General features: G+C 47.1%; 4 protein-coding genes across 8 annotated transcripts; 2 read left to right on the top strand and 2 right to left on the bottom strand.

The window, feature by feature from the left end:
• The first annotated feature begins 1035 nt into the window (after positions 1–1035).
• Positions 1036–6296, top strand: LOC122613935 (glycerol-3-phosphate dehydrogenase, mitochondrial). Of its 3 annotated transcripts, none has more exons than XM_043788361.1 (8): positions 1036–1160; positions 3331–3483; positions 3549–3702; positions 3774–3883; positions 3958–4070; positions 4138–4997; positions 5206–5909; positions 6031–6296. In XM_043788361.1, the coding sequence occupies exons 2-8, from the start codon at positions 3382–3384 to the stop codon at positions 6163–6165; spliced, it is 2178 nt and encodes a 725-aa protein (XP_043644296.1). In that variant the 5' UTR covers positions 1036–1160; positions 3331–3381; the 3' UTR covers positions 6166–6296. The 3 variants fall into 3 exon arrangements, with proteins under 3 accessions (XP_043644296.1, XP_043644294.1, XP_043644295.1); XM_043788359.1 differs by lacking the exon at positions 1036–1160 and adding an exon at positions 1881–2034; XM_043788360.1 differs by lacking the exon at positions 1036–1160 and adding an exon at positions 2073–2319.
• Positions 6085–8755, bottom strand: LOC122613936. Its single transcript, XM_043788362.1, has 6 exons — positions 8546–8755; positions 7760–7873; positions 7086–7699; positions 6824–7034; positions 6293–6760; positions 6085–6225 (listed from the first exon to the last, which is right to left on the bottom strand). Exons 1-5 carry the CDS (start codon positions 8718–8720, stop codon positions 6339–6341), a joined length of 1536 nt encoding a protein of 511 aa, XP_043644297.1. The 5' UTR covers positions 8721–8755; the 3' UTR covers positions 6085–6225; positions 6293–6338.
• Positions 8756–11093: 2338 nt separating this feature from the next.
• Positions 11094–16999, bottom strand: LOC122615291 (protein N-terminal glutamine amidohydrolase). Of its 2 annotated transcripts, XR_006325787.1 has the most exons (6): positions 15758–16999; positions 12728–12881; positions 12378–12526; positions 12188–12312; positions 11621–12118; positions 11094–11557 (listed from the first exon to the last, which is right to left on the bottom strand). XR_006325787.1 is itself a non-coding variant. In XM_043790317.1 (5 exons), exons 1-5 carry the CDS (start codon positions 15814–15816, stop codon positions 11988–11990), a joined length of 618 nt encoding a protein of 205 aa, XP_043646252.1. In that variant the 5' UTR covers positions 15817–16999; the 3' UTR covers positions 11094–11987. The 2 variants fall into 2 exon arrangements, 1 of the variants encoding a protein (XP_043646252.1); XM_043790317.1 differs by having other exon boundaries at positions 11094–12118.
• A 1380-nt stretch (positions 17000–18379) lies between these two features.
• Positions 18380–21792, top strand: LOC122615287 (solute carrier family 2, facilitated glucose transporter member 8). Of its 2 annotated transcripts, none has more exons than XM_043790313.1 (4): positions 18380–18594; positions 19578–20073; positions 20142–20450; positions 20662–21792. In XM_043790313.1, the coding sequence occupies exons 2-4, from the start codon at positions 19611–19613 to the stop codon at positions 21456–21458; spliced, it is 1569 nt and encodes a 522-aa protein (XP_043646248.1). In that variant the 5' UTR covers positions 18380–18594; positions 19578–19610; the 3' UTR covers positions 21459–21792. The 2 variants fall into 2 exon arrangements, with proteins under 2 accessions (XP_043646248.1, XP_043646249.1); XM_043790314.1 differs by having other exon boundaries at positions 19575–20073.
• Positions 21793–24189: the final 2397 nt, after the last annotated feature.

The following is a 24189-nucleotide window of genomic DNA, read 5'->3' as shown; positions in this document are numbered from 1 at the left end:
TATTTTGGGGGTCAGGCAGTGGCACCTTCAGTGGAGGGCAAGCTCCACGTAAGAACCTCCACTGGTGCCGGTCCAACCCCATTCCTATCTGGTTGATTTGTTGTTCTGGTCGCGGCAAAGTCAAATTACCCCGCCTTCCGTCTTCGCGTCCATTGATAATGTTCACGTGCTAGCAAACAACGCGTCGTCGCCGACATCGGCAGATAGAGATACGTCGACTGGCGACGCCGACGATCTTTAAAACCCATACACTTTGTATGGCACACTATATGGCACATATATAGGTAGGAGTATGTAGGTGTTCGTCTTTCGCTGGCATTTGTGCAAAAACAATACTTTTATATTATATTCCGGCGTGGGCGGAGCGCTCTGCACGCCGATGGTGCGTGTTAGGTGCTCCGGCGGACAAGACGTTGGATACTTTGTATCAGTTACAGGCGGCGTGATAAGTGCGCTTTCGGCACAATTAGCCAGACGTTTTAATTTGGGAATGCCAAGGTCGTTTGTAGGTCTGTACTTAGCACGGGCTGCTCGTAGGATCCCGATTCGACAATGCGACAATTCGACGGGTCTTGGCCGCCCATGTACGAGTATAAATAGCGATGGAAAGTTCTTGCTTAATTGCGCAAGTGAAACTGACCTACCTAACCCAGGCCATCTCGTGTACGATGACGCAGTTCGTCCGTACTTGAGTCTTCTGCCCCGTCTGCTCACTGTCTGCGGAATCAGCCCAGTCAGGCCGAGTCAGCCAGTCAGCCGATCGAGAGCACAGTCTAATGTCGAATGTACAACCCCCCACAAGAAAAGATACTACATATTCATACGCCCCGTGGACCGTTCGTATCCATGTGTGATTCATTCATAAGCCGGTTGCCCTCGAAATGCGTGAGGCACTTGTGAAATGGCCGCTCTTATCAGGCGTTTAGTTCCCGAATCGATTTCGATGGCGTGCCGTGCCGTGGAAATTCACGGAAGAGCAGCCTTGTTGGCCCGCAGCCTTCTATCAGCAGCACTCGCCGCATAATTGAATAATCTGAATCTGCCGAGCGAAGAGCGCGAAACAATAAAAATATCAGATACGCTGCCCGTCCGCCGCCAGTTACAGAACCAATTCGCTCCGACACACAACGTGGGCGCATCTCGCAGGTGCCAAAAACGAGGTAGTAGTTTCAGCAGAAACACGAGAAGATACTCGTATAGAGATCGGTTCATATGTAGATATATCCGTCGGGTAGTTTGTTTAATTTTATGTGAAACAGTTCGTGACACAAAATAAACATATATACAAAACTGGTGCTTATCGCTCTCAAATTCTTGGATAATACTTTCCGCCAAATGAAATACGGCATTTGTAAAAAGTGGGAATGGAAAATTTCTGACTGTGTTAACTACATTTATTTATGGTGAAGTGTTGAAGCAAATTATGAGATATGTATCTCTCTATTTAAATATAAGCCCCACAAGACTGTTGAATTAAAGATGGTTAAACCTCAAATACTACTGTTTCCACACAGAGTAAGAGAAAGGTCACTAAAATGACGTGATATCAACCTCCATTCAATACTCAATTCAAAGCTAACGGAAAGGATCTATCGGATATGTCTTACAAAACGGAAAAACAAAGGATACTGTCGTGATACAACATTGAACTAGGAACACGGTCGAGCATCTCCTGCACATCTCATTCAAAAGCGAGAATAAGTAGCTGCTGCAGCACGAGAGTCTGGCATCTAGAGATCTGCCAATTGGCCAATTAGCCGGGCCAAAACGGGGCGGATGGCTGGGGAGGAGGGCGTGGCACAACAGCTGATGGCGCCGAGCACGAGCCACGACGAAGTGCAGCAAACGTTTTCTCGAGCGGAAAAAAAGCTGAATGCAGTGCAGTGCAATATATTCGCAGAGCAACGGCGACTGGCGAACCAAACGGACGGAGCAAGCGGAGGAGTCTCGCTTCCAGTTCTCAGCTCATCAATTCCAGGCTGTTTCGTATTCGGAATCGGAATCGGATCAGATAGCATCCAGAGCCACAACTAGGTGAGCTCAATAACCGATTTGCCTTGGCCGAGTGCGGATGCGGAAAGCGGCGAAAACGACGGCGAGTGTCGCGGAAAAGTGACTCAAACTCTGATGTAATCATTTTCACATGCCATTACGGCCGCTAAAAACGTTCCGTTCGCATTGCCATTGGCATACTCATACTCATTCTCATTCTCGTTCTCGGTCATTCTCGACAATCGGGCGATTTCGATTTCGGCATTTTTGTGTTTCGCACTCGGATTCAGTCTGTTGCTGAGGCGCTCGCGGCCTGGAAGCCAAAAGGTAAACATGGTCACGACTCGATTCTATTCTTCTCTACTCGAATCGGTTTGCATTGGAGCGAAGTGAAAGCAATCGGCTTGGAGCCACCACCGAAATAGTGCGTCCAGCATGCAGCTGTGCGGATTACGTTCTGGTTTGTGTCCAGTATTCCGGATCCCAACTTTCGTATCTGTATCTTTATCTGGGCGCCAGCAGTATTGATTTAACACACATTCGGAATCCGATGGACGGGAATGGAATGGAACCTTCCAATGGGAAGAGAACGGATAGTTGGCCGAAAGCTTTACGCAAAAGCTCCCATCAGCTGTCAAAGCCAAAAGCGCGCCAGAGAGCCAATGGAAATACAACTGAGAGCGCAAATGAGAGAGAGCGAAAAGAGTGCAAAATTAATTCGGAATTCAATTTGCTGTTTAATGCCAGATTTTATGGTGTTTGTGATATCATCAAATTCCTAAAAACAGAGAAATATTTGTAAAACAAGTTTCGAGCTGCAGATTCGCAACCAGTTGTGTCACGACAGTATCAAAAGTGGGAACAGTGAACAGTGTTATCATTGGTATTCTATAGTGTTCCCAAACATGGAAATTCTTTCTATAGAGCGAATTATTTAATTCCCTTATATACCATTCAAGTTAATTTCAAACAAGTGGTTTATTAATAGAAAAATATATGCACAATAAGTGTTAATTATTTATTATTGATCGTACAATATTTGGTAACACTTTCAATCTGAGAATCCTGAATATGCTAATATAAAATAAGTGAAACCGCAAGAAGACATACATACATATGTATGTATGTATAATCTCAGAAATTGAAAAAGTATCTCAAACAAAATGGTATCTTAGAAACTTAAGAATTGGCATTGTGACGCAAGATCTTACAAAGTCAGGAATTAGAATCTGTGCAATTCGGACATCATCCGTGTTGGTTTTTATTGCATACTTATGAGCTGCGGCGCACTAAAAATAAGTGAAATTGATTGCGAATGCTTTGTTCGTACCTTTGCAGCACAATATAATACTCGATCGTTTCAACATAGTTTCGTGAGAGATCCCCGGGATGACCTCACGAATGTTCAAGTTCGGCGTAACAGCCGCCAGCGCCTGTGTGGGTTCCGTCCTGGCCTCGTACACCCTGGACCGCTGGAACACCCCCCATGTGGTACGTAGTCCTTAAAATCCTTTAATTTAAATCAGATAGATACAAGACCCAAATCCCCCGACCAGGTTAACAATGCCACCGTGCCGCCGAAGAGGAAGCGCACGCTGCCCCCGCGAGCTGATCAGATCAAATCCCTGATGAGCGGCGAGGAGTTCGACGTGCTGATCATCGGCGGCGGAGCCACGGGAGCTGGATGTGCTCTGGACTCGGTCACGAGGGGTAAGTGGGCAATGATTCCTTCCGACTGGAACTGCCTTTAAGAAACGCTTTCTTCTTTTCCCCAATCAAAGGTCTTAAGACCGCCCTGGTGGAGCTGGATGACTTTGCCAGCGGCACCTCCTCGCGCTCCACGAAGCTCATCCATGGCGGCGTGCGATACCTGCAGAAGGCCATTTTGGGCGTAAGTTATCAAAGTCTAGACCCTTGGCTAGAACCTCCCCTCAGTAGAGTGCTAACTATCAACTGCCATCTCAGCTAGATCTAGAGCAGTACCGCATGGTGAAGGAGGCGCTGGCCGAGCGCGCCACCATGCTGGAATCGGCGCCCCACTTGACCCACCCACTGCCCATCATGCTGCCAGTCTACACGTAAATTGCAACACTACCTCTGCTCCATATCCGTGACTTTGCTAACCAGATAATCCCGATTCTGCAGATGGTGGCAGGTGCCCTACTACTGGGTGGGCATCAAGGCCTACGATCTGGTGGCCGGCGATCGCAACGTGAAGAGCTCGTACTACCTCTCCAAGAAGGATGCCCTCGAACTGTTCCCCATGCTCAAGAAGGACAAGCTGTGCGGCGCCATCGTCTACTATGATGGCCAGCAGGACGATGCCAGGATGTGTCTGGCGGTGGCGCTGACTGCCGCTCGCCACGGCGCCACGGTGTGCAACCACGTGGAGGTGAAGGAGCTGCTCAAGAAGGACGACGGCACTGGCAAACAGGTGCTGTGCGGAGCCAAGGTCAAGGACCATATCTCCGGCAAGGAGTTCACCGTGAAGGCCAAGTGCATTGTTAATGCCGCCGGTCCCTTCACGGACTCCATTCGCAAGATGGACAACCCCACGGTGAAGAGCATCTGCTGCCCCAGTTCCGGTGTTCATATCGTACTGCCTGGCTACTACAGTCCCGATCAGATGGGTCTGCTGGATCCCTCCACCTCCGACGGCCGCGTCATCTTCTTCCTGCCCTGGCAGAGGCAGACGATCGCCGGCACCACCGACCTGCCCTGCGAGATCACTCACAACCCCACGCCCACTGAGGACGAGATCCAGTTCATCCTCAACGAGATCAAGAACTATCTGAATGCGGACGTGGAGGTGCGCCGCGGCGATGTGCTCTCCGCCTGGAGCGGCATCCGCCCACTGGTCTCCGATCCCAACAAGGACGACACCCAGTCCCTGGCCCGCAACCACATCGTCCACGTCAGCCCCTCCAATCTCATCACCATCGCTGGCGGCAAGTGGACCACCTACAGGGCCATGGCCGAGCACACCATCGATGCGGCAATCAAGGGTGAGTCCTCCAGTTCACTTGATTTCAACTGATTTCATAATTGATGACTAGTGTGGTGGGAACGGTTTACGATGCCTATCTTATTCATTTATGATACTGATAAGTAACTAAGATAAGGTATTGCTGATTCTCAATGATTCAATATCCGGTTACTTTATTACCCTTCCTACTCTGGCCATTATGTAATCCACGGATGTTCTACTTGTAGCCTGCAACTTAAAGCCAGAGCGCGCCGAGGCGGTGACCGCTTATCTGAAGATCGAGGGCGGACAGGGCTGGACCCCGACCATGTACATCCGTCTGGTGCAGGACTTCGGACTCGAGTGCGAGGTGGCCCAGCACCTGGCCAAGTCGTACGGTGACCGCGCCTTCGCCGTGTCCAAGATGGCCTCGCTCACCGGCAAGCGTTGGCCCATCATCGGCAACCGCATCCACCCCGAGTTCCCGTACATCGATGCCGAGATCCGGTACGGAGTGCGGGAGTACGCCTGCACCGCCGTCGATATGATCGCCCGTCGCCTGCGACTGGCCTTCCTCAATGTGCAGGCGGCCCAGGAGGCGCTGCCAGTGATCGTTGACATCATGGGCGAGGAGCTGGGCTGGTCCAAGGACGAGAAGGAGCGCCAGATTAAGCACGCCACCGAGTTCCTGGCCAACGAGATGGGACACTCGGTGAACCGCACCTCCAAGGAGCGCATACCCATCAAGCTGTCCAAGGAGGAGATCCAGACGTACATCAAGCGCTTCCAGCTGATCGACAAGGACAAGAAGGGCTACGTCTCCATCAACGATATCCGCCGCGCCCTCAAGAGCTTCGGCGATGGCGACGTCTCCGGCGAGCAGCTGCACGAAATCCTGCGCGAGATCGACACAAACATGAACGGCCAGGTGGAGCTGGACGAATACCTTCAGGTGAGCCATGTAAAAAACCAGGAGCATTCCCACGACAAGAACATTTGCTTACGAAAAATTCACATCATTTAATTGGCAAGGAAATTACACGGACAACACTAACATTCACTTCAAATTCCAGATGATGTCGGCCATCAAGACCGGCGACGTGGCCTACTCCCGATTTGCGCGCATGGCGGAGCTGGAGGAGCAGAAGCACGAGGCGGCCAATCTGAAGCAGAAGATCAGCGTGGACCGATCCGGAGGCGGCCTGTAAGAGCACCAGCGACTTAACAACGACGACCACATCACCCGGCCATCGGAGGCAAGGACTAGGCTTAAGATCGAACGGTTAAGATCAAACTTATTTTCATTTTGCTGTTAATAAAACTCTTTCAACTCACAGAACACAGACCGCCCTCACTTCCCTCTACATTTCAAATTTTTAGTTTATCGTGCACCATTGGCATTTGGATTGATCCTGTTCTGATCGGCAGGATTCGGTTTAGCCTGCTGTTGCTGTACGTTCGGTTTTGGATTTGGTTTGACTGGAGTGGACTCCACCTTTGTCTTCGGCTGCGCCGCCACAGACTTCTTCTGCTCGCTAGGATTGGGATTTGCTTTCTTAAGAGCAGGTGCCACCTTTGCATCGGCAGTGATGGGTGACTTCGATTTGGGATTTGCTGTGGCAGGCGCCAAGTTCTTCTTCTGTTCATTAAGTTGTGTTTTTGCATCCGAAGTCTTAGGTGGAGCTTTAGCTGGAGGATTGGATGTGGCGGCCACTTTGGTTTTTATGGGCTTAGTTGGTTCGGCAGAAGCAGGTTGGGTTTCCTTTTTCTGTCCATTCGATGGCCTGTTCTCCCTACCGCTGACTTTGGGAAAATGAATCTTTAATGCGAATTGTTTTGATTTGGAATAGTATGTGGTGTTCGTACTGAAAGAGCTCTGCACATTGTTCTCGTTGTCGTCGTTCAGATTTCCGTCGGCCTTGCGGAAGGTATACTCGCACTTCCTCAAGTAGTTGAACATATCGATTCGCTGGCAATCCGTTAAATCGGCAAACATGTCCAGTTTGGGGTCCCAGAAGAAGGGCAACCTGCCCTTCCTCGGCGTCAAAGCTAACGAGTCCGCCAGTTTGCCCATCATCTATAACACAAAATTATGACATTAATAATTCTAAATATATTTGATATTCACCTCGATAAGTATCTCTTTAACGGGTTTTTGCCAGTAACTGGCATCCTTTTCGATCGACTGCCACAGGAAGACCGTCTTGATGTGGTAGCTCTTAAGGTTTGCCTTGTTTTTCACATTGCGGGTCTGCTTCATCAGGCGGATTCCGGACTTCAGGAACTGCTTTCCGTGGAGCAGACTGCGCTCTGCCTCATAGAAGGAGGCCCTGAAGGATACGTTGTCGCATTTGGCTGGCTTCATGGGCTTCGGGACGGCGTCCCAGTAGAGCGTTCCACCAAAATGTTTCCTTTGCGCCGGCGCCAAAACCACTTGTGCTGCTGAGAGCTTGATGGCTGGTACGAAGTCCACGGAGTACTCGCAAGGCCCCTCCACAAAGATCGTGTGGGCGGGGCCGCACTTTTTGTATGTAAGCTTCGAGATCTTGCCTTGCACCTCGATCTGATGGCCCATTTTGTTGAGCGTCTGGTTCATGATGCCCTGCAGGAAGCTCTGCAGCTTGTCCTCCAGCAGCTGCTTTTTGTTGTTCACGATTTTCTGGAGAAGATCAAACACTGGCTTGTTGTGCTCCTGATTCCCGATAATCTCCATCACCTTGGTCATGTCCAGTATGACGTTGCCTGTGCAAAACGGCATAGTAGTGCTTAACCTGCTAAGTTGTATCTCTTTATCAATCTCACCTGGCTTGCTCGCATCGGCCTTGACAACGATTTTGTCATTTTCCGGAAAGACCAGATGGATAACCAAGTCGTACTCATCGGGCATTGATACCTTGACCTTATCGCCATATCCACCTAAACAGGGCATAGTTTTGTTTTGCAATAAATGCTTCTGTCAACCAGCAAAGATAAGATACTCGTATCCTAACTACTTTTACCGAAGAATTTCAATTGCATTTCGTCTTCTAGGAAACTAGCGACGAAAGTCTGATAAGCCACTGTTGTCCTAGACCATAAGAAGCCCATAAAACTCAAGCACTGTTAAAATCCCTGAGTGGATTGTTCTAGAACTTCATGCTCAACGCAGCTAAGTATATATGTACATATCTGTATGTTTGTTTTTGCAGCCGGAAGTTGAGAGTCACGTTCTGTACCAAAAATATATACATATCTGCGATGTTTGTTCAGATTACGAGGAAAGCGAAAGAAAATGTCTTATCGATTGGAAAGATTGTAAACTTTCAGTCTGTCTTTTTATGAGAAAGGTATACATACTTATACCAATCGAAAAATTATTAAATTAATGATCCAATAAATTAAGCTGACATAAACTGAATTAAATGGATGAACCACTGATCAATATGGAATATCACTTTCCTTTCATGTTAGTTTCTTATCGCATTCTTATTACTTAGTAATTTGTAACTTCGGGCCACTGCAACCCGACTTTCTCGTTTTTTCACACACTACGCGAACGAAAACGGCTTCCGATGGAGAAGAGAGAGCCAACTGGCGAGTACCACTTACCGCCCAGTGTTGTTCCCTTGAGCAGCTTGCCCAGAACTCCCGATCCCTTCCAATGCGAGTACACCGCATCCTTCAAGGCGCTGAAGTGGGCGGCGTACGGCCCGCGGTCCTCCTTATTTATGCTCACGTATTTGGCGTTTGCCATGTTGCAACTATCTTCCAGATTCCTCGCCATTTCGCCAATGCTACTGAATTGCTTCCGCCGTCGAACGCCGCTGAATTCTATCTGATCGCTGGCTCGTGCCGGTCTCCCAGCTGATTAGTGCTCGAGCGCTGAGTGTGAGTATCTCGCTCTGAAAAATGCAGCCGTTTGAGTGTTGAGTTTCCGAGAGCGGAGTATTTAAGTCTGTGTATCTCAATAATGAATGAGAACGAAATCGGCATGCCGAAGCCTATATACCCTTGCGGGAGTTATGTATTAAGCAATAGCTGATGTATACGGACTAGGATTACGTTCAAATTAAAGACAACGAACCTTTGATGGCTTTTCTAATATCTTAAATATTTCACTTTCCACAGGGCCTTTAACTGTCGACTTCGCAGTATATTTGTACAACCTTCAAGAGGATTTTGCTTCGCTAACATATTTTGTTTATAATCAAATACAATATAAAATATTGACAATGAGATCGTTTTTGTCTCGAAATCAAGAAGGGCTCATGGTAAGTGAGACTACTGATTGATGCCACTGAGTACGCTGAGAACGAACGATCTCGTTTTTTTTCGTTCTCAATTTTTGTGGGTATTGTAGCTGCAATCGAACGGAGGCTTTTAAGAGAGTTTGGTATAGATAAGCCTTACAAGGGGTATATCAAAAAAACTGTGCAGAACGCCATAGTCGAATGGCTACGTGCAGGAACCATGAGCAATGGCTCCTCCCAATTCGCGATTGCTTAAAAAAGAATATAATCAAAGCAGGAAACGTGGTGTCTCCTGAAATTGAACAATTAATAAATAAAGTGCTTGGTTTAAAATGCAATTTCAAGAATATTTTATTGATCGGTATTTTTAATTTAAGTGGTATTCATATTGATTTTCCATTAGCGCGTCACATTTGCAGAATTGAGAGAACAATCATAATTCATTGATCCATAAATTGAATGTTATTACATTTGGTTTGACATTGGCTTTAGCTTTGCTTGCGTTTAATGTATGCACGTATAAATACTAGGGAGTTGCAAAAATATTTTACAATAACAATCAAAAGTACGATCGATAGTTGGTACGTTGGATAATTGATAGTTAAATAGATTAACAAAGGCTTAGGCCCATAAAGCAGGGAATCTGTTGTAATCTTAGTTCTCAACGAATGTGTGCATTTTGCAGGGTGGCATTTTGGAGGGTTTTCGAAGGACAACCCATGGATTTGAAACCACTTGCAGCTAGCGGGCTTGAATGCGGATTCCGGATGGAGGAGGAAGATGAAGTGGTTAGTCTGATCTGGTCTGCAATCGGAGGTTGACTACCCTTTGGTTGCAGATGCGTCTGAATCAAAGGCGGCTGCGGGTTACCACTGTTTGCGTTTATGCTCAGTTGCGATTTTGTTCAGTTAAATATGTATACTTATGTAAAAAAGAGTAAAAAGACGCTCAGTTTTCACGCTGGCGCCAAAACTTAATGATTAGCTTATAGCTATATATCTGCCCGTTAAATATCTATGTATTCTGCGCGAGATGCCCAATATTGTTAATATGCCATGTTATCGGGTGGTAGTAGAAAATTGGAAGAGAAAAAGAGTGGCGCATATGCTAAGTTACACGATAAGTATGCTCTATCTATGTGTCTATTTATAATTGATTTTTACACACTTTATGCAATCGCTTGCTTGGTGTTCCTTTTAGCGATAAACAATTGTCGATGGACGATAGCTTGCCATCGATAAATACAACTCAGGGTAATCGTATAAATATACTCGTATGTATAGGTATCTATCTAATCGCAGATACTTTGAGAACATTGAGAAACGTTTCGAGTTTTTTTGGTTGTTTGCTAGAGTTGTATATAATTAAGAGTTTAGGTTTAACTTTGAGACTTTTGCACAGCATTTATTTTTATACATTCTCGTTTATGTTCTAGATATTCATATGTCTATATGGTAATCCCCATACAAGTACAAGTCGAGTAAAAACCTCTCTATACGAATCCAAAATCAATGTAAACCAGAAAATCAAAAATAAATGCGAGTTTCGTTAACTAATTCGAGTCAAAGGGTTGGAAGCCGAGCAATAAACAATCGAAAAAAGTAGTCTACAGGGACACTCTAAGGACATGATAAACAGGGCACTCATAAAGGAGAGGAGGTTTTTGAAGAGGAGCTTCAGCTACCGTAGGGCGTATAATGAATCAGTCTTTGCGCGTCACAAGTCATTAATCGAAGGGAAACGATACGATAAGTATATCGAAATCAACGCTAAGCGGGTTCGGATTTCCGGATGAGGGTCTGGGTTCTGGGATCTGGGGTTTGGGGTCTGGGGTCTCTAATGTGGATTCGGCTGGGGATCCTCGGGCATACAAACCGTACAAAAACTAGCTAGATACAAACATACAATACAATACAATACAATACGTTATTAGTATTATCATCGATTTGGTTTCCGTTGTATACAAAGTAGATAATATTCGAATTACAATTATAATTGCGGTACGAGTACGTAATTAGTGTAAGTACGATAAAACAAGTTAACAAGCTTTAATGCAATTATGCGCCTCGAATTCGAGACGAGGCTGACGTGAGTTTAGAGTAGAGTGTAAGTTACAGTTAGGTGTTGTGGGTTAGCTTTGAGCCTAGCCAAAAATTGAATTACATAAACGAGAGCGTAGCGTAGTATGCAAAGTGGTAGTAGATCCATATCCATATCCATATCCATATCCATATCTATATGTATGGTGGTGTTGCGAATATCCGATCAGATGTCCGCCGGCCGCCTTGGTGCTTTTCCATTTCGCTTAGGTTTAGAGTTACAAAAAGTACACGGAGGATGTAACGAATAAAAATTTCATCTCTGCCCTCGGCTATCATATATATGTATGTGTGGTTGCTTTATAAAATACAATACAATACAATACAATACGTACAGTAAAAAATGTATAATTAGATTTATAATTTCTTTAGAATTGAAGTTCAATGCATATAAACGCCAAGAGCTGCGTGGCGCCAGCGTTTTAACCCTCTTCTGCACTTGATCTCTGTTAACCTGAATACAAAAATACATTATCATAAATATATTTATATGTTCGCGTGTATATGTATGTATGTATATGTATGCAATTGGTAATTAACTGTCTGGTAACGACAACGACAAAACGATTTCGATACGGATTTGTATTTGCATTTGGATGTGGTTGAGTTGCTGGATGCGTTCTGCATCTGTGGGCTGTTGGATACATCGGATGCGCGATCCGCCATTCTAGATTCCCAATCCAGGATCCCCTGGCCCTGCATCTACTTGTTGTTCTGCGCCATCACATGTGGCGACTTGTAGAAGTTTTGCACGAACTCCGACAGGCTGTAGACCGCTCCAGGACCTTTTCCTGCACTCATGCAGATGAAGTCCCCTAGACAGTGCATGTTCGCTATTGGGAGAAGCGCACATTAGTCGCACATCCTTAGATGTTCACCGATTCACCAATTTAGATACGTACAGTTGGAGAGAATAGGTGGATAGGAGGGCGGTGGCTTGATCCAACTGCCGTCCGGCCGACGCATGTGACGCCGATCCGATGAGAACTCAATGAGATATGTGTCTGCGGGTATGACTCTGAAGAATCTGTTCAACAAATACACAAAACTGATGATCACGCTCTCCCTATGGGGATCCCTAAAGCGTCTCACCTGTGGTGCTCCGGACGCAGGGCCAGATCGGAGCGGAACGTCTCCGTCACGTACTTGTGGAAGTATGTGGGAAAGGGCAGTGTGGTGTCCAGATCGAACACCAGACAGCGATTCAGCAAGGGATTGTGTATGAAGAAGACGTGGTAGTCCTGCAAGATTCCAAATAGAACCATCAATCTTGTGTATGAGAGCTATTCCATCTTTGGTAGATCAAATATTCAATAAAACGCAGTTTATAAACGATGCGTAGTTATCATCCGTGCATCATATAGTTGTACATGTAACTTTCTAATAGTTTCAGTTCCTAATATTGTAACAGCACTATCTTACGTTATGGTTCGTCCACTTACCCATATCACAACTTGATCGTCGCCGCGTCCTGCCTTCTGGCGCCAAAGGGGCACGGTGCGACCCTCGTTGGAGACGAAGACGGCGTAGCACTTGGACAGCTCCTCCGGCCGCGTCCGCTTCACCTGCTCGCAGAGCTTCCACACGTTCTCCTCGCTGCGGGGGAAAAGCAGAGGGGCTTAGCAATCGATAGATGCAAGATGCTCTACAGCGAGATTAAGTCCCACAGTCACAGTCACAGTCGCAGTCCGAGTTCCAGTTCCAGTTCGGGGCTAATCCCTGCACGAAATGTCAAGTGGCTTAACTGATGCTAACCTTTATCAGCAACAGGCCGCCTCCGCCTGCCTCGTTGGCATTATAATAATCGATTTTGCTTGGCACGCGGCTGACTTGGCTCTTGGCTTTTGGCCCGTGCCACTTGCCACTTGCCATTGCCACTTGCCAGTTCAGTGTTTATGGCTCTTTGGAATAAATTCCAATCAATTCGCTTGCCACACAATGTTGCTCGCATGTTGGCGGCCTCAGCCTCAGCCTCAGGTGCATGTGAGTGGGGCATTAAACTAGGTGGCACAACAAAGGCAGTCATATCAACAGTAACAGGTATAACAAGGACTCGCAGGGGTGCTGGGTTGGGTGGTCTCAATTGTGAATTGGGTGGCAGAAGGCAGGTAGCAGGTGGCAAGAGGAAGGTGGCACAGCCCACTCAAGTGGCGCGGTCAAAAGTCGCGACTGAAAGTGGCTCCCGGCAATATCGTGAGCTGGCGTTATTAATGCCGCCAGGCTGAGATTGCTTCAAAGTGCCGGAAAGGCAGTGGTTCAGTTGGCGGTGGTGGGCTGGTTTCAGCCAAGACCCAGTTTGAGTGACTTGCTCAAACGCACACAGAAAGAAATTGCGCCTTGCTATTAAGTTTTGAATACTTCATTTAGGAAGGCATACAAAGGATATTTCGCTTGGAATTTTAAAGACTTTGGAAGCCAAGAAATACCTAAGAATATGCACAATTAATTTCTTTGAAAATTGTTTTAAAACAACCATCTATGAGTGCGCATGGGGAAGGGAAAATGCCAGAAGGCAGTGTCTGAAACTTGCGGGCCGCCGCAACACGCGACCCACAGATGGCGCTGCTGTGGTGTGTATGCCGAGGAAAGCGAGGCAAACGAGAGCGGTGGCTTTTCCAGAGTTTCCCTGGAAGGAGAGATGAATCTGAGTGCAAATGTGAGTGCGCGAGCAGTTGCGAATTAATCAATGAACATGTCCTGCGGGAGAAGGGGGCAGAGATGGCTGGATGTTGGCTGGATGTTGGGTGGTATGAGGTCAGAGAACGCAACGACATTTTATCTGGCCATGTAAATGGGTGTGCGTGTGTAAAAACTTTTTTATGTTCTGCGCCTTTTACTTGATATTTTTTGCCGCTTTTCTGTGAGTGAGTGAGTGTGTGTGAGTGGCAGAACATAAAACTCATATCACGCGCCAGGATAAACAAGTCCCCGCCGCCAATTCATCGGGGGACCGCCTGCCAAGTTGCCATTACTTAGTGCTCGTCGCCGCCATTGCCGCCATTTTTGCAATTAGCATTTTAAATATTGCATCAACGCAGGGAAATGCCACATAACACATAAGTACATACATATATATACACATGTACATACATATGCATGTATAGTGCGGAGTAGAACAGTGTGTGTATTGTTTAATTTTTGCTTTGGTTTTTCGAATGTTTTTGTTGTCGGTCGGTCGTTTGTTTTATGGTCGAAACGCGCCTCTCGCATGTGGCCATAAAAACGAACCCCATCCTGCGCCCGTCCTACCGCACACGCACACAGATACAGCGCACACCACCCACACACCCACACGGCAACACACCAACACAGTGGAGTGGAGTGGCACGCTGTTCTTGTTGGCAGACATGACCGTTTGACCTAATTTCTGGAGCTGCGCAGCGCCAAGCGGCGCCGCATCAGGATTCTCAGAAACAGAAACAGGATTCGAATGCGGGAGGCCAGAGGGTCGCAGGACTCACAGGACTCGGAGGACTCACAGGAGTGAGTGGGTAATGAGCGAATTTGAATGCAAAGCGGGGCACGCCGACGACCGACGACCGATGAGGAGATGGAGCTGGAGATGGAGATGGAGGAGGAGCCACGAAATAAGCGATGGGATAATGAAAACCATCCGAAAAGGAGGCGGCACAGGACGTGAAGGACATGGCAGCGCCGAGCGGCGAATGTTGTTGCCAAAAGAGATAACGCACAAAAATAAAATATACATAATTAAAAGAAGCAACGCTCGTCCGCTGGGACTGGCCAGGCATGCGATAATCATTCACACAAGTGGCCAGGGCAGCGGGCGTCATTTGCATCGCTGACTAAGTTCGCCTCTCTAACTCTAGACGGTGGTCGCTCGCTAAGGTAACCAAGTTAAAGTTGAACTTTAAGTTTAAGTACAAAAGAATTTGCTAGAATTAAAGCTGTGTTCAAGTATGACAGATATTATACATAGATATTCAATCTATTTGTAAACAGCTATTTCCTTTTTCTTACACTAGTTTTCGATTATAAATATGTATCTAAATAGCAGAATGGGTCCGGGTCTTATAGAGATGCCACTTCAGATTGCTGTTCCGTAACTTCTATTAGAGTGAGGTTCCTCTACCTCCTGCCACGTCGCACCTAGCGAGCGAGCACTGTGCTCAGTTTATTAGGCTCAGGCGTATTCCCCACAGCCTGGCACTTCCCCTGGGAGCTAGCCCACATACATATTATGGCCCTGAGCTGCGCTGCCAGCGTGTTAATATTCAGGTGCTGAAGGCTGGGTGAATGATTTCGGCTGCCTAATGAAAAAGTTTTCCATCTCCGTGGCGCTGCTCTTGTTGCTCTTGTTGTTGTCTTCGTTTTCGTTTGTCGTTTGTTGTTTGTCGTTGCTCGCTGGCTGTTGCTTTTGTTCCTGCCCATGGGCATGGACTTGGACATGGACATGGACATCGGCATGGGAATGGGCATATATATATGCACACGAATGGCCATGTACTCACCAGTAACAGGACACGTAGGAGCAGTCCGCTATCTTGGGGAAGAGGAAGTCCGTGGTCATCTTGATGCGCTTCGGGATCTGCGGTGCTTCTGCTGCTGGTCGCCTCTATTGCTATTGTGGTTGTGGGTATCCTTGGGCCAGGAGCTGTGGGTGGGCAGCCGGGGAGGATATGGATGTGGATATGGAGACGGAGATGGAGCTAATTGTCACTGGGGACTGGGAGATTGCACGAGACACGAGAGGAGCGGTGTAGAATCACTGCATTATGCGCCGCTGCCTGGACAAAAGCAGGTTGTGTGTATCCGTATCTGTAACCGTAATCTGTATCTATGTCTATGCGGTGGCATCGGAGGCTGCTGGACGCTGGCTAATCCTTATCCCGATCCTGCTCGTGGCACTGGCACCCACTCGGCGTCATTCCTCCATTCCCGCGGAGGCTGCGATGCGATGCAATCCGGATGCAATGCTATGCGATGCGATGGTAGAGACTCCTCTGTTTTTATATTTTTGTTATTTCTCCTGTCTTTTTCTGGCTTCCAGGATGCTGCTCACACACACTGACACACACAACGACACCAACACATACACATACACATGCACTGGGGCTCTCTCGCAAAGGAGCCGATTTCTCGCTTTCGCTTCGTTTCGTTTGGTTTCGTTTCGTTTGGTTCCGTTTCGATTTTTGCGAATCAAATTATGCTAAGGAGCCAAGAAGCCAAGGAGCCAAGGAGCTCAGGAGCAAGCAGCTCAGCAAGGATGCTTCGGCCGGAGCTTTTATCCCTGGCTGCTGCCCTTTTCCAGCAGCTCCTTTTCACTCGCTTCGGGATCGCACACCTGTCCACAAAACAAACGCGCTCATCCCCCGCACAATTTTCTGTTGCACTGCAGCGGGTGAGGAGAGGACGGGAGATGGGGGATGTTGGGATGGGGGCTGACCAGGTGACTGAGCCTGGGGCAACACGCACTCAGCGACCCGTGGACCCGTGGACCAGTGGCTTGTATCTCAGCCGTGGAATCTTTGTATCTGAATCTGGAGGGTATCCGCTGGGATCCTTGGAGGCTGCAGGCTGCGTGCGTTTTTCGGTGGACCCTCTGTCAGCTTTTCCTTCTCCTTTTCCCTTCCACGCTCTGGTGGTGGCTTTTCCGCTTTTTTTCTTTTTCCTTCTTTCTTTTTCTCTGCTCGGCGCACTCCGCTGCGTGTGTTGTGTACGCGTTCCCGAGTTCACACAGTGTGACCCACGTCGCTGCGTGCCGGAATTCCAAGTTGCCAAGTTCTGCGAATGATGCAAGAAGTGAACGAGTTCTGCTTTCCACTGAACCGAAAGCAAAAGCGCGCGCGATTTGAAAAGCGTAAGATTTGAAAGGCGTAAGAATAAGCGAAAGTTTGTAGTACATAATTAAAGAAGTATTCCTTAGACAGAACCAAATGTATAAATGGGCAAATGTGTCAAAGCTTCTAAAAATAAGCAAATCTAATGAATTTAAGGTTATGTAAATATATATAAGAACAGTTTTACTGAATTATGTGTTATGCATTTTAAAAATTCTTTAATGCAAGCTAGTTTTTCTAACTAAAAACCATAATCTTCCTTAAAAACCTTTAATTCAACAATACGAAAACTCCAAGCTTTTACACTCCAATAAGCATATATTCCTACTAGAATGTAACTTATTCAATAAGAATCCGACTGAGCGAAGCAAGCAAACAGTGCTGCCCATCGCATAAAGACAAAAGCTATAAGCTATGAAGCACGCTGTGCATTGCTCACTGCTGCGACACTCTGAGCAAGCTGACATCAGCCAACTGCTACAGTGCGCCTCAACGGTTTTTCGAATTACTTTAGATGTCAATAGCAATAGCAAATATTTGTTGCTAACACCTCCGTTAATAATCGCTATCTAATCACTCGTGATGGCTGATGCCCAATTAAAGGCACGCAATTTGGCCAAACCAATTAGTATTGTCTCATTTTTACGGCACTCGACATATATTGCGGCAGGCAGAAGGAAAGACCTTTCGTTCGATAAGATAAATCCGAAATCTGCGCAGTCCGTTGTGCAGTGTTGTGCCATTGTAAATGCCTCTTGAGAACACTTCCTCCACACCCAGGCGATGATGAACGCACCGCGAGTTAATCGTCGAGACTGATAAGCGGCACAGATATTAGTACTATACCAGTATATATGACAGGTTGACTTAACCCACCCAGATCGGCCAGCAATGTGATGTTTAATGGTTACTTAATGTTCCGTTCCGTGCCCAACAAGCCGATAAGGACGACATCGGAGAGGGAAATGAAGGGCGCATATGGCAAAGTGCATCGGCATATTGTCAGCCCTTTTCCCATTCAGTCACTCAGAATCTAATCCAATCCCATCCGATCCGATCAGCAGTACGCCCATTATCAGCGATCAAAGCGATCAAAACGATCATGACACACATTAAGGCAAATCTATCGGCGGGATGACGTTCCTCGATGGCGGTATACCACCAGTACTCTATGCCGCTTTATCGCCTGTCTGTGTTCAGTAGAGAGAGAGAGAGAGAAAGAGAGGGCGGCGAAGAAATCCGTATAGTTTGGGGACTCCAACGTGGCAAGCGGCATTCAGTTGGCTCCAGCGCTTTACCGTCGACGGGTTCGCTCAGCTCAGCACCGTTCACCGTTCAGCTCCGCTCCGTGTCGCTGGCATTTCAGATTTAGGCACTTGGATCCATCTCGAGTCACGACATCTTTTTTGGTGAGCGGCGCAGAACCTGTTTTCCCAGCCTCGTGGATTTTTGGGCAGCAGGTTCTCTTGAATCCAGTGAAAATCCCACCGCAACTTCTTTATACAAGTGTAAGTGTTTCCCGGATTCCGAATGGAATCGTCTGCCATGCGGATTCATTGAATCTTAATTGGCATCGATTGATCAAAGCACCGCGCCCTACACCACAAAGTGGGATCCACAAACAAACGAACACTTAGCTCGCATCAGCTGTGGCCCAGTCCCACTTTCCATACCCAGTACCCAGTACCCAGTGGACAGGGAACAGGGTCAACAATCGCCGCACTTCTTATCGCCTGCACTTCCACTTGTTGGTACGCGTATTAGCTACATAGCTGCCGATGGCAAGGCCATCTTCGAGGCGCAATCATAAAAGTAATAAACTAGAAAACAGCGAAGGAACGCTAGATGCCCACAGCCAACTGACAAATACCCTTCCAGAACTTTCGTTTGTGTTGGACTCGACCTCACGTGGGAGTAATCCGGTTGTGCTCGACTGAGGAAACAAGTTTATATGTCTATGGGATGGGGCTCACGCATTTGTAATCATAGATATGCTGCATCAAGTGCTAATTAACTTGATATTTATAATAGTATATAATACGCACTCTCATTGTTCTTTGACATGTTTGGCATAGTACTAGTTTGCTTTCGGGTTACCATGCCGTTCAGTGATTTAAAATCTGAGTAGCCAGTGTTTCTAGTTGGCGCGAGAAGTCTAGCCGTAATCTATTGTGTAGCCATAAAGTTATAAAGCAGTTGAGCTAGGTAAATGTAAATATTAAACCCTATACTTTATACTAGCCTTGTAAAAACTAAGCTTTATGCAAAAGACAAGCAACGAATGAGTAATCAAAAATGATGAATTGTTTGTTTGCTCTTCCCGGGACTACGGCACTTCGAGGCAAATTTGCATTGGCCTTTGTTAGGGCATGGGCCATAATCATTCGCTTAGGGCAACTTATCTGAGCAGGAAGTGTTTTCCCACCGTGAGAATGCCAGCAAATGGCCGGGGTAAAAGAATCGTTTTCAAACTTTTCCTCTCTTTCAGCAGAGATAAGCCAAGTCTTGCCCGCCAACGAACTAAATGGATGAGCAGCACCGGAACCTCAATCAAAATGGCAGCGAATCCAATGGCAAGCAGGCCAGGATCGTCTCGGGATTGGATCGACCGCTGAAGACTCCTCCGCCTGGCGAACAGACAAGGGCAGTGCGGCGCCAAGTGATCGCTGTCATCCTGGCCAACGTGGGTGTCTTCTCAACGGGCATGACCCTGGCCATGCCCACCGCCACTCTGCACCAGCTGAAGGACGTCACGGAGCCAGTGCATCTGGACGATTCGCAGGCTTCCTGGTTCGCATCGGTCAACGCTCTGTCCGCTCCTCTGGGCGGCTTGCTGTCCGGCTTCCTGCTGGACAGGATCGGTAGGAAGAGGTCCCTGATCGTGCTCAATGTGCTCACTATCCTTGCCTGGATTCTGCTGGCCACACCCAGTGGGAGCGATGGAGTAGCCTTCTTCTGGCAACTCATTGTCGCACGATTTATGCTGGGTAAGTCCAACATCCTTAAGCAAATATTCTTTATGTAGAAGTATTATTTAATGCTTGAATATTTATAGGAGTTGGCATGGGACTGGCCAGTGCGCCACCAGGAGTCTATGCAGCCGAAATCAGTGTGCCCAAGACGAGGGGCAGTCTCATACTGGGCACGTCCATTTCGGTGGCCGGTGGCATCACGATTCTCTACGGGATCGGCTACTGCATCCGCGATGACTTCCGCCTGATTGCCCTCATCTGCTGTGGCTACCAGCTGGTGGCCCTGCTCTGCGTGCTGCCACTTCCGGAAAGCCACTGCTGGCTTCTGTCCAAGAAGCGGGTGACGGAGGCCAAGAGATCCCTCAACTACTTCCGTGGATTCAACAAATCGGGTGAGTTCTCTGCTGACTCTGACCTTGAGGAGGAACAAGAGTTTTACTTTCTTAATGACAAACAAATGAAAGTCAAGTAGAACTTTCTATCAAACCGAGCGATCAAATAATGAAATTGAAATCGCTCAAGTGCTTGGAGTTCCCGCGTAAACACATTTCGATTAAAGATTAATATAGAACGGATTGTATAATGTTTGTATTTCTCCCACAGATGAAATCACCCATCCCCTAGTGCTCGAGGAGTTCCAGCTCCTGCAGAAATCGCTGCAGCAGAGGAACGCCGCGGTGAAGGAGTCCTTCTGGCGGAGTCTGCGCGAACCGGAGGTCTACAAGCCACTGGTCATCCTGATGAGTTTGTTTGCCTTCCAGCAGCTGACAGGCATCTTCGTGGTCATCGTGTTCGCCGTGCAGATTTCGCAGGAGGCGGGCATCGAAATCGATCCCTTCATGTGCGCCGTGCTCATTGGTTTCGCCCGCTTGATCACCACCTGCCCCATGGGATACATCCTGGAGTGGTGGGGTCGCCGAAGGGCCGGGATTATCTCCACTTTGGGCATGTCGGTGTGCATGTTCCTGTTGGCGGGACACAGCCAGAACGATTTGCTCAAGGAGGTGCCATATCTCCCGGTGGTGTCCATCGTGGGCTTCATCGTGCTGAGCACGCTGGGCCTTTACACCCTGCCCTTCTTCATGATCTCAGAGCTTTTTCCGCAAAAGGTCAGAGGGCCCGCCTCAGGACTCACCGTGGCCGTGGGCATGTTCATCTCGTTCGTGGTCCTGAAGACCTACCCCGGCATCAAGGAATACCTGGGAATGTCGAGCTGCTTCATCTTTTTCGGGGTCATGGCTCTGTTTGCCCTGATCTTCGTTTATCTCGCCCTCCCGGAGACCCGTCGTCGAACGCTGCTGGAGATCGAGGAGCAGTTCCGATCGGGTCGCAGTCGCAAGTCCCAGAATCAGGCGGATGTGGAAATGAAGGAGGTTTTTGTTCGAAAGCCGGAGGAATAGTGTGTTTGGTTAGATGTGGGCTTTGAATGCGATGAACTAGCTTAAGTAGATCCCGTGAAGTGCTTAGTACTGTGATAGACTATTAGCAAACGCAACCAGACAATAAGAGCAGTAAGATTAAGTTCTGGATTCTCCATGGGTGCTAGAGTAAAACATCTTAGGATCGAACTAATTTGTAAAATTTCTTGAATGTAAACTAGCTTTCGACGTTTTAGATTAAATCTTAAGTCGATCAATCACTGCTATGCCTAATTTAAGTGAAAGAAATTATTTAAATAGAATTTGGAAAATGTTTTACCATTATAAATATACAACATTTTTGGACACAACATAAGATTATGTTACCAACTCAAAGTTAATTCTCGTTTAAATTTTAATAGATAACAATAATAAGTGAAGCATTGCTCGAGTATATTTTGTTTACTTTGAGTAAGCGGCGTGGAATCAAGTAGATTAAGTCACCCTAGAAGCGTACTGTTCGCTGATAAGAGGCTGCTAGTTTTACCTGCTCACACACACATTCTCACTCACTCACCTTAGCACCCCGATATTTTCAAGCACCTGCTCTCTGCAAAGTGATATAAATTAGTAGCACGCATTCCGATTTCACCCCTCACCGCGATCTAAACTCTCAATCAATCACGGAACTCAATCAGAACGCTGTTCTCTGTGAAAGTCAAGTTCGTGGCCAACGTCATTCGTTTTACGATCGAAGAGAAGAAAATCAGAGAATGAAATTCAACTTTAGTGCCAACGAGAGATACACGAAAAGCGTAGCTGGTTGTGTGACTTCGATTTCCATATTAAGGCTAAGCGAGTATGCAAACTTTTGTAGGCGCGTCCGATTTACACAGAAACGAATACAACATTTTAATTAGCTACATGTAGGAAATTATAAGCAGTGACAAGTCGTTTCAAGATCTTTAAAACTGAACAAGTAGTTTCAAGATCTTTAAAACTGAACAAGTAGTTTCAAGATCTTTGCAACTTTCAGTATTCAATTGTAACGTTTAGTTTTTTAGCTTTTGGCTGGTAATTAATTAAAGCGTAGCAGATGCAATTGCCCGCAATTAGGTGCCGATCTGCTTTATGGTAATGTTAATGGTAATGGTAATGTCGATAATGACGACTGCTGCAGACAACTCTCTGCAGTCTGGACCCAAAACCAAGCCCCACATTATGCCATCGGCACTCGAGAAATGATGGAAAAATCTGTTCTGCTTTGGTCGTTAACGAGCAGGAGTTTCGGCAGATTCTTCGTCATGCGTGTGCCTCGAAGAATTTCAAGTCGCTGCAAGGAGCGCGTTAAAAGCGCATTCTGCTCAGGCATCCGCCTTCCAGTTCCTGCCCCTTTCCTCTCACCGATCCACATATGAACACTCGCAGAAAAACTATGTACAAGTGTGTATAAATATCAAAACATAATCGCAGGTAAGGTTTACACATAGTGATTGCTTGAAATGTCGAATATCGAGATCAAAAAAACGGGTAATTCCTATCAATATATACCTTTATAGGGTATATTTATCCAATCGAGAACACACTACTATTCTTCAAGAAGCCTTTACAAAAGCAGATCTTAATAAACATACAATTTTTCTCGGTGCATCACGTGGTTTGCTCGAGGCGTCGAGGCGTACGTTTATGTAATTATAATAAGTTTTCAATTTTATGGCTTAATAATGCGGTGGGCAGCGGGCACCAGGCAGGCAGCAGCTCCTCCTCCCTCCTTCCTTCCTCCCGCCATCTGCATCGGCTCCTCCATCTGTGGCTGCTGCTTGGCCAGGACGAGCAGCTCGAGCAGCTCGAGGAGGTGCAGCCATCTCCGGTCGGAGCTGCCCCGTCATTAGGCGACAAGCGTTTAGGCCATGTCAGAAGCGGAGCAGCCGAAAAACGCACAAATTGTTTTGGGGCGATTAAGTCAACAAGACGGCGCTAACATGGACATGGAGCGAGGAAAGGTTGAATGAACTGATGCTGGACAGGGATAATGCCGAAAATTGATGAGCTGCAAATGTGCGAACATTAAAGTTTCCGCTGGCGATGCGCGGCCCAACCTCCCAACCTCTCCCAGCCTCCCGAGCTCTCAAGTTCTCGATCCCTTCCAGAGATTTCCTCCTCGTGGTAATCCAAACAACACCTGCCGTGAATTTCGCACTTGGACGCATCAATTACCGGGTGGCGGATAGAAATGTCAGCAGTTAATGGCACGTAACAATTGCTGTGCCAACAAGGAATCGAACAATCGGTGGACTGGAGTGGAGTGGAGTGGGGTGAAGTACCTTTCCCAGCCGCAGTGACATATGCGTAACTCGAAAACAACGGCAATCTGTGCGGCTTTCCGAGGATTCACGTTCATGGACATGCCATGGAGGGGTCGGGGTAAGCGGCTATTCAGCGATGTGTAAACCGCATCGGTGTGGTGGTGTGATCATCCTCAGCATATCCTTGACGATCATCCCATTGCTGGCTTCCCGGATCTGTCATCATTATCCTCACCGAGCGCAGCAGGACGCGTGTTCGGGGTGGCGACATTGTTTTGTTTTGATTCGTATTTGATTATGTTTATAAGGCAATAAATTAGAAAATCAGCACCACAACCACATCCACAACCACTCGGGCACAGTCCCAAAACTATGACTATAACCGCTTTGTAGCGCTTTGTTCGCAGTGACAATGCAGCGAATCCATTAAACGCGTAATTTATGGTTGGCTCGGGTGCCGCAGTCCT

The sequence above is a fragment of the Drosophila teissieri genome, chromosome 2R, assembly GCF_016746235.2.
Source record: "Drosophila teissieri strain GT53w chromosome 2R, Prin_Dtei_1.1, whole genome shotgun sequence".
Lineage (NCBI taxonomy): Eukaryota > Metazoa > Arthropoda > Insecta > Diptera > Drosophilidae > Drosophila > Drosophila teissieri.
Note: the sequence above shows the minus strand (reverse complement) of the source record. Positions and strands in the feature narration are given on the sequence as shown.

Bases quoted from the DNA above. Each gene is read 5' to 3' on its own strand.
- LOC122613935 (XM_043788361.1), top strand. From the start codon at position 3,382: ATGACCTCACGAATGTTCAAGTTCGGCGTAACAGCCGCCAGCGCCTGT. The intron at 3,703-3,773 runs GTAAGTGGGCAA...CCCCAATCAAAG, and splicing joins TCTGGACTCGGTCACGAGGG to GTCTTAAGACCGCCCTGGTG. The intron at 4,071-4,137 runs GTAAATTGCAAC...CCGATTCTGCAG, and splicing joins ATCATGCTGCCAGTCTACAC to ATGGTGGCAGGTGCCCTACT.
- LOC122615287 (XM_043790313.1), top strand. From the start codon at position 19,611: ATGGATGAGCAGCACCGGAACCTCAATCAAAATGGCAGCGAATCCAAT. The intron at 20,074-20,141 runs GTAAGTCCAACA...GAATATTTATAG, and splicing joins TGTCGCACGATTTATGCTGG to GAGTTGGCATGGGACTGGCC. The intron at 20,451-20,661 runs GTGAGTTCTCTG...TTTCTCCCACAG, and splicing joins CCGTGGATTCAACAAATCGG to ATGAAATCACCCATCCCCTA.
- LOC122613936 (XM_043788362.1), bottom strand. From the start codon at position 8,720: ATGGCGAGGAATCTGGAAGATAGTTGCAACATGGCAAACGCCAAATAC. The intron at 7,874-8,545 runs GTAAGTGGTACT...TGCCCTGTTTAG, and splicing joins CAAGGGAACAACACTGGGCG to GTGGATATGGCGATAAGGTC. The intron at 6,761-6,823 runs GTACGAACACCA...ATTTTCCCAAAG, and splicing joins CAATGTGCAGAGCTCTTTCA to TCAGCGGTAGGGAGAACAGG.
- LOC122615291 (XM_043790317.1), bottom strand. From the start codon at position 15,816: ATGACCACGGACTTCCTCTTCCCCAAGATAGCGGACTGCTCCTACGTG. The intron at 12,882-15,757 runs GTGAGTACATGG...TTTCCCCCGCAG, and splicing joins TCCTACGTGTCCTGTTACTG to CGAGGAGAACGTGTGGAAGC. The intron at 12,527-12,727 runs GTAAGTGGACGA...GGAATCTTGCAG, and splicing joins ACGATCAAGTTGTGATATGG to GACTACCACGTCTTCTTCAT.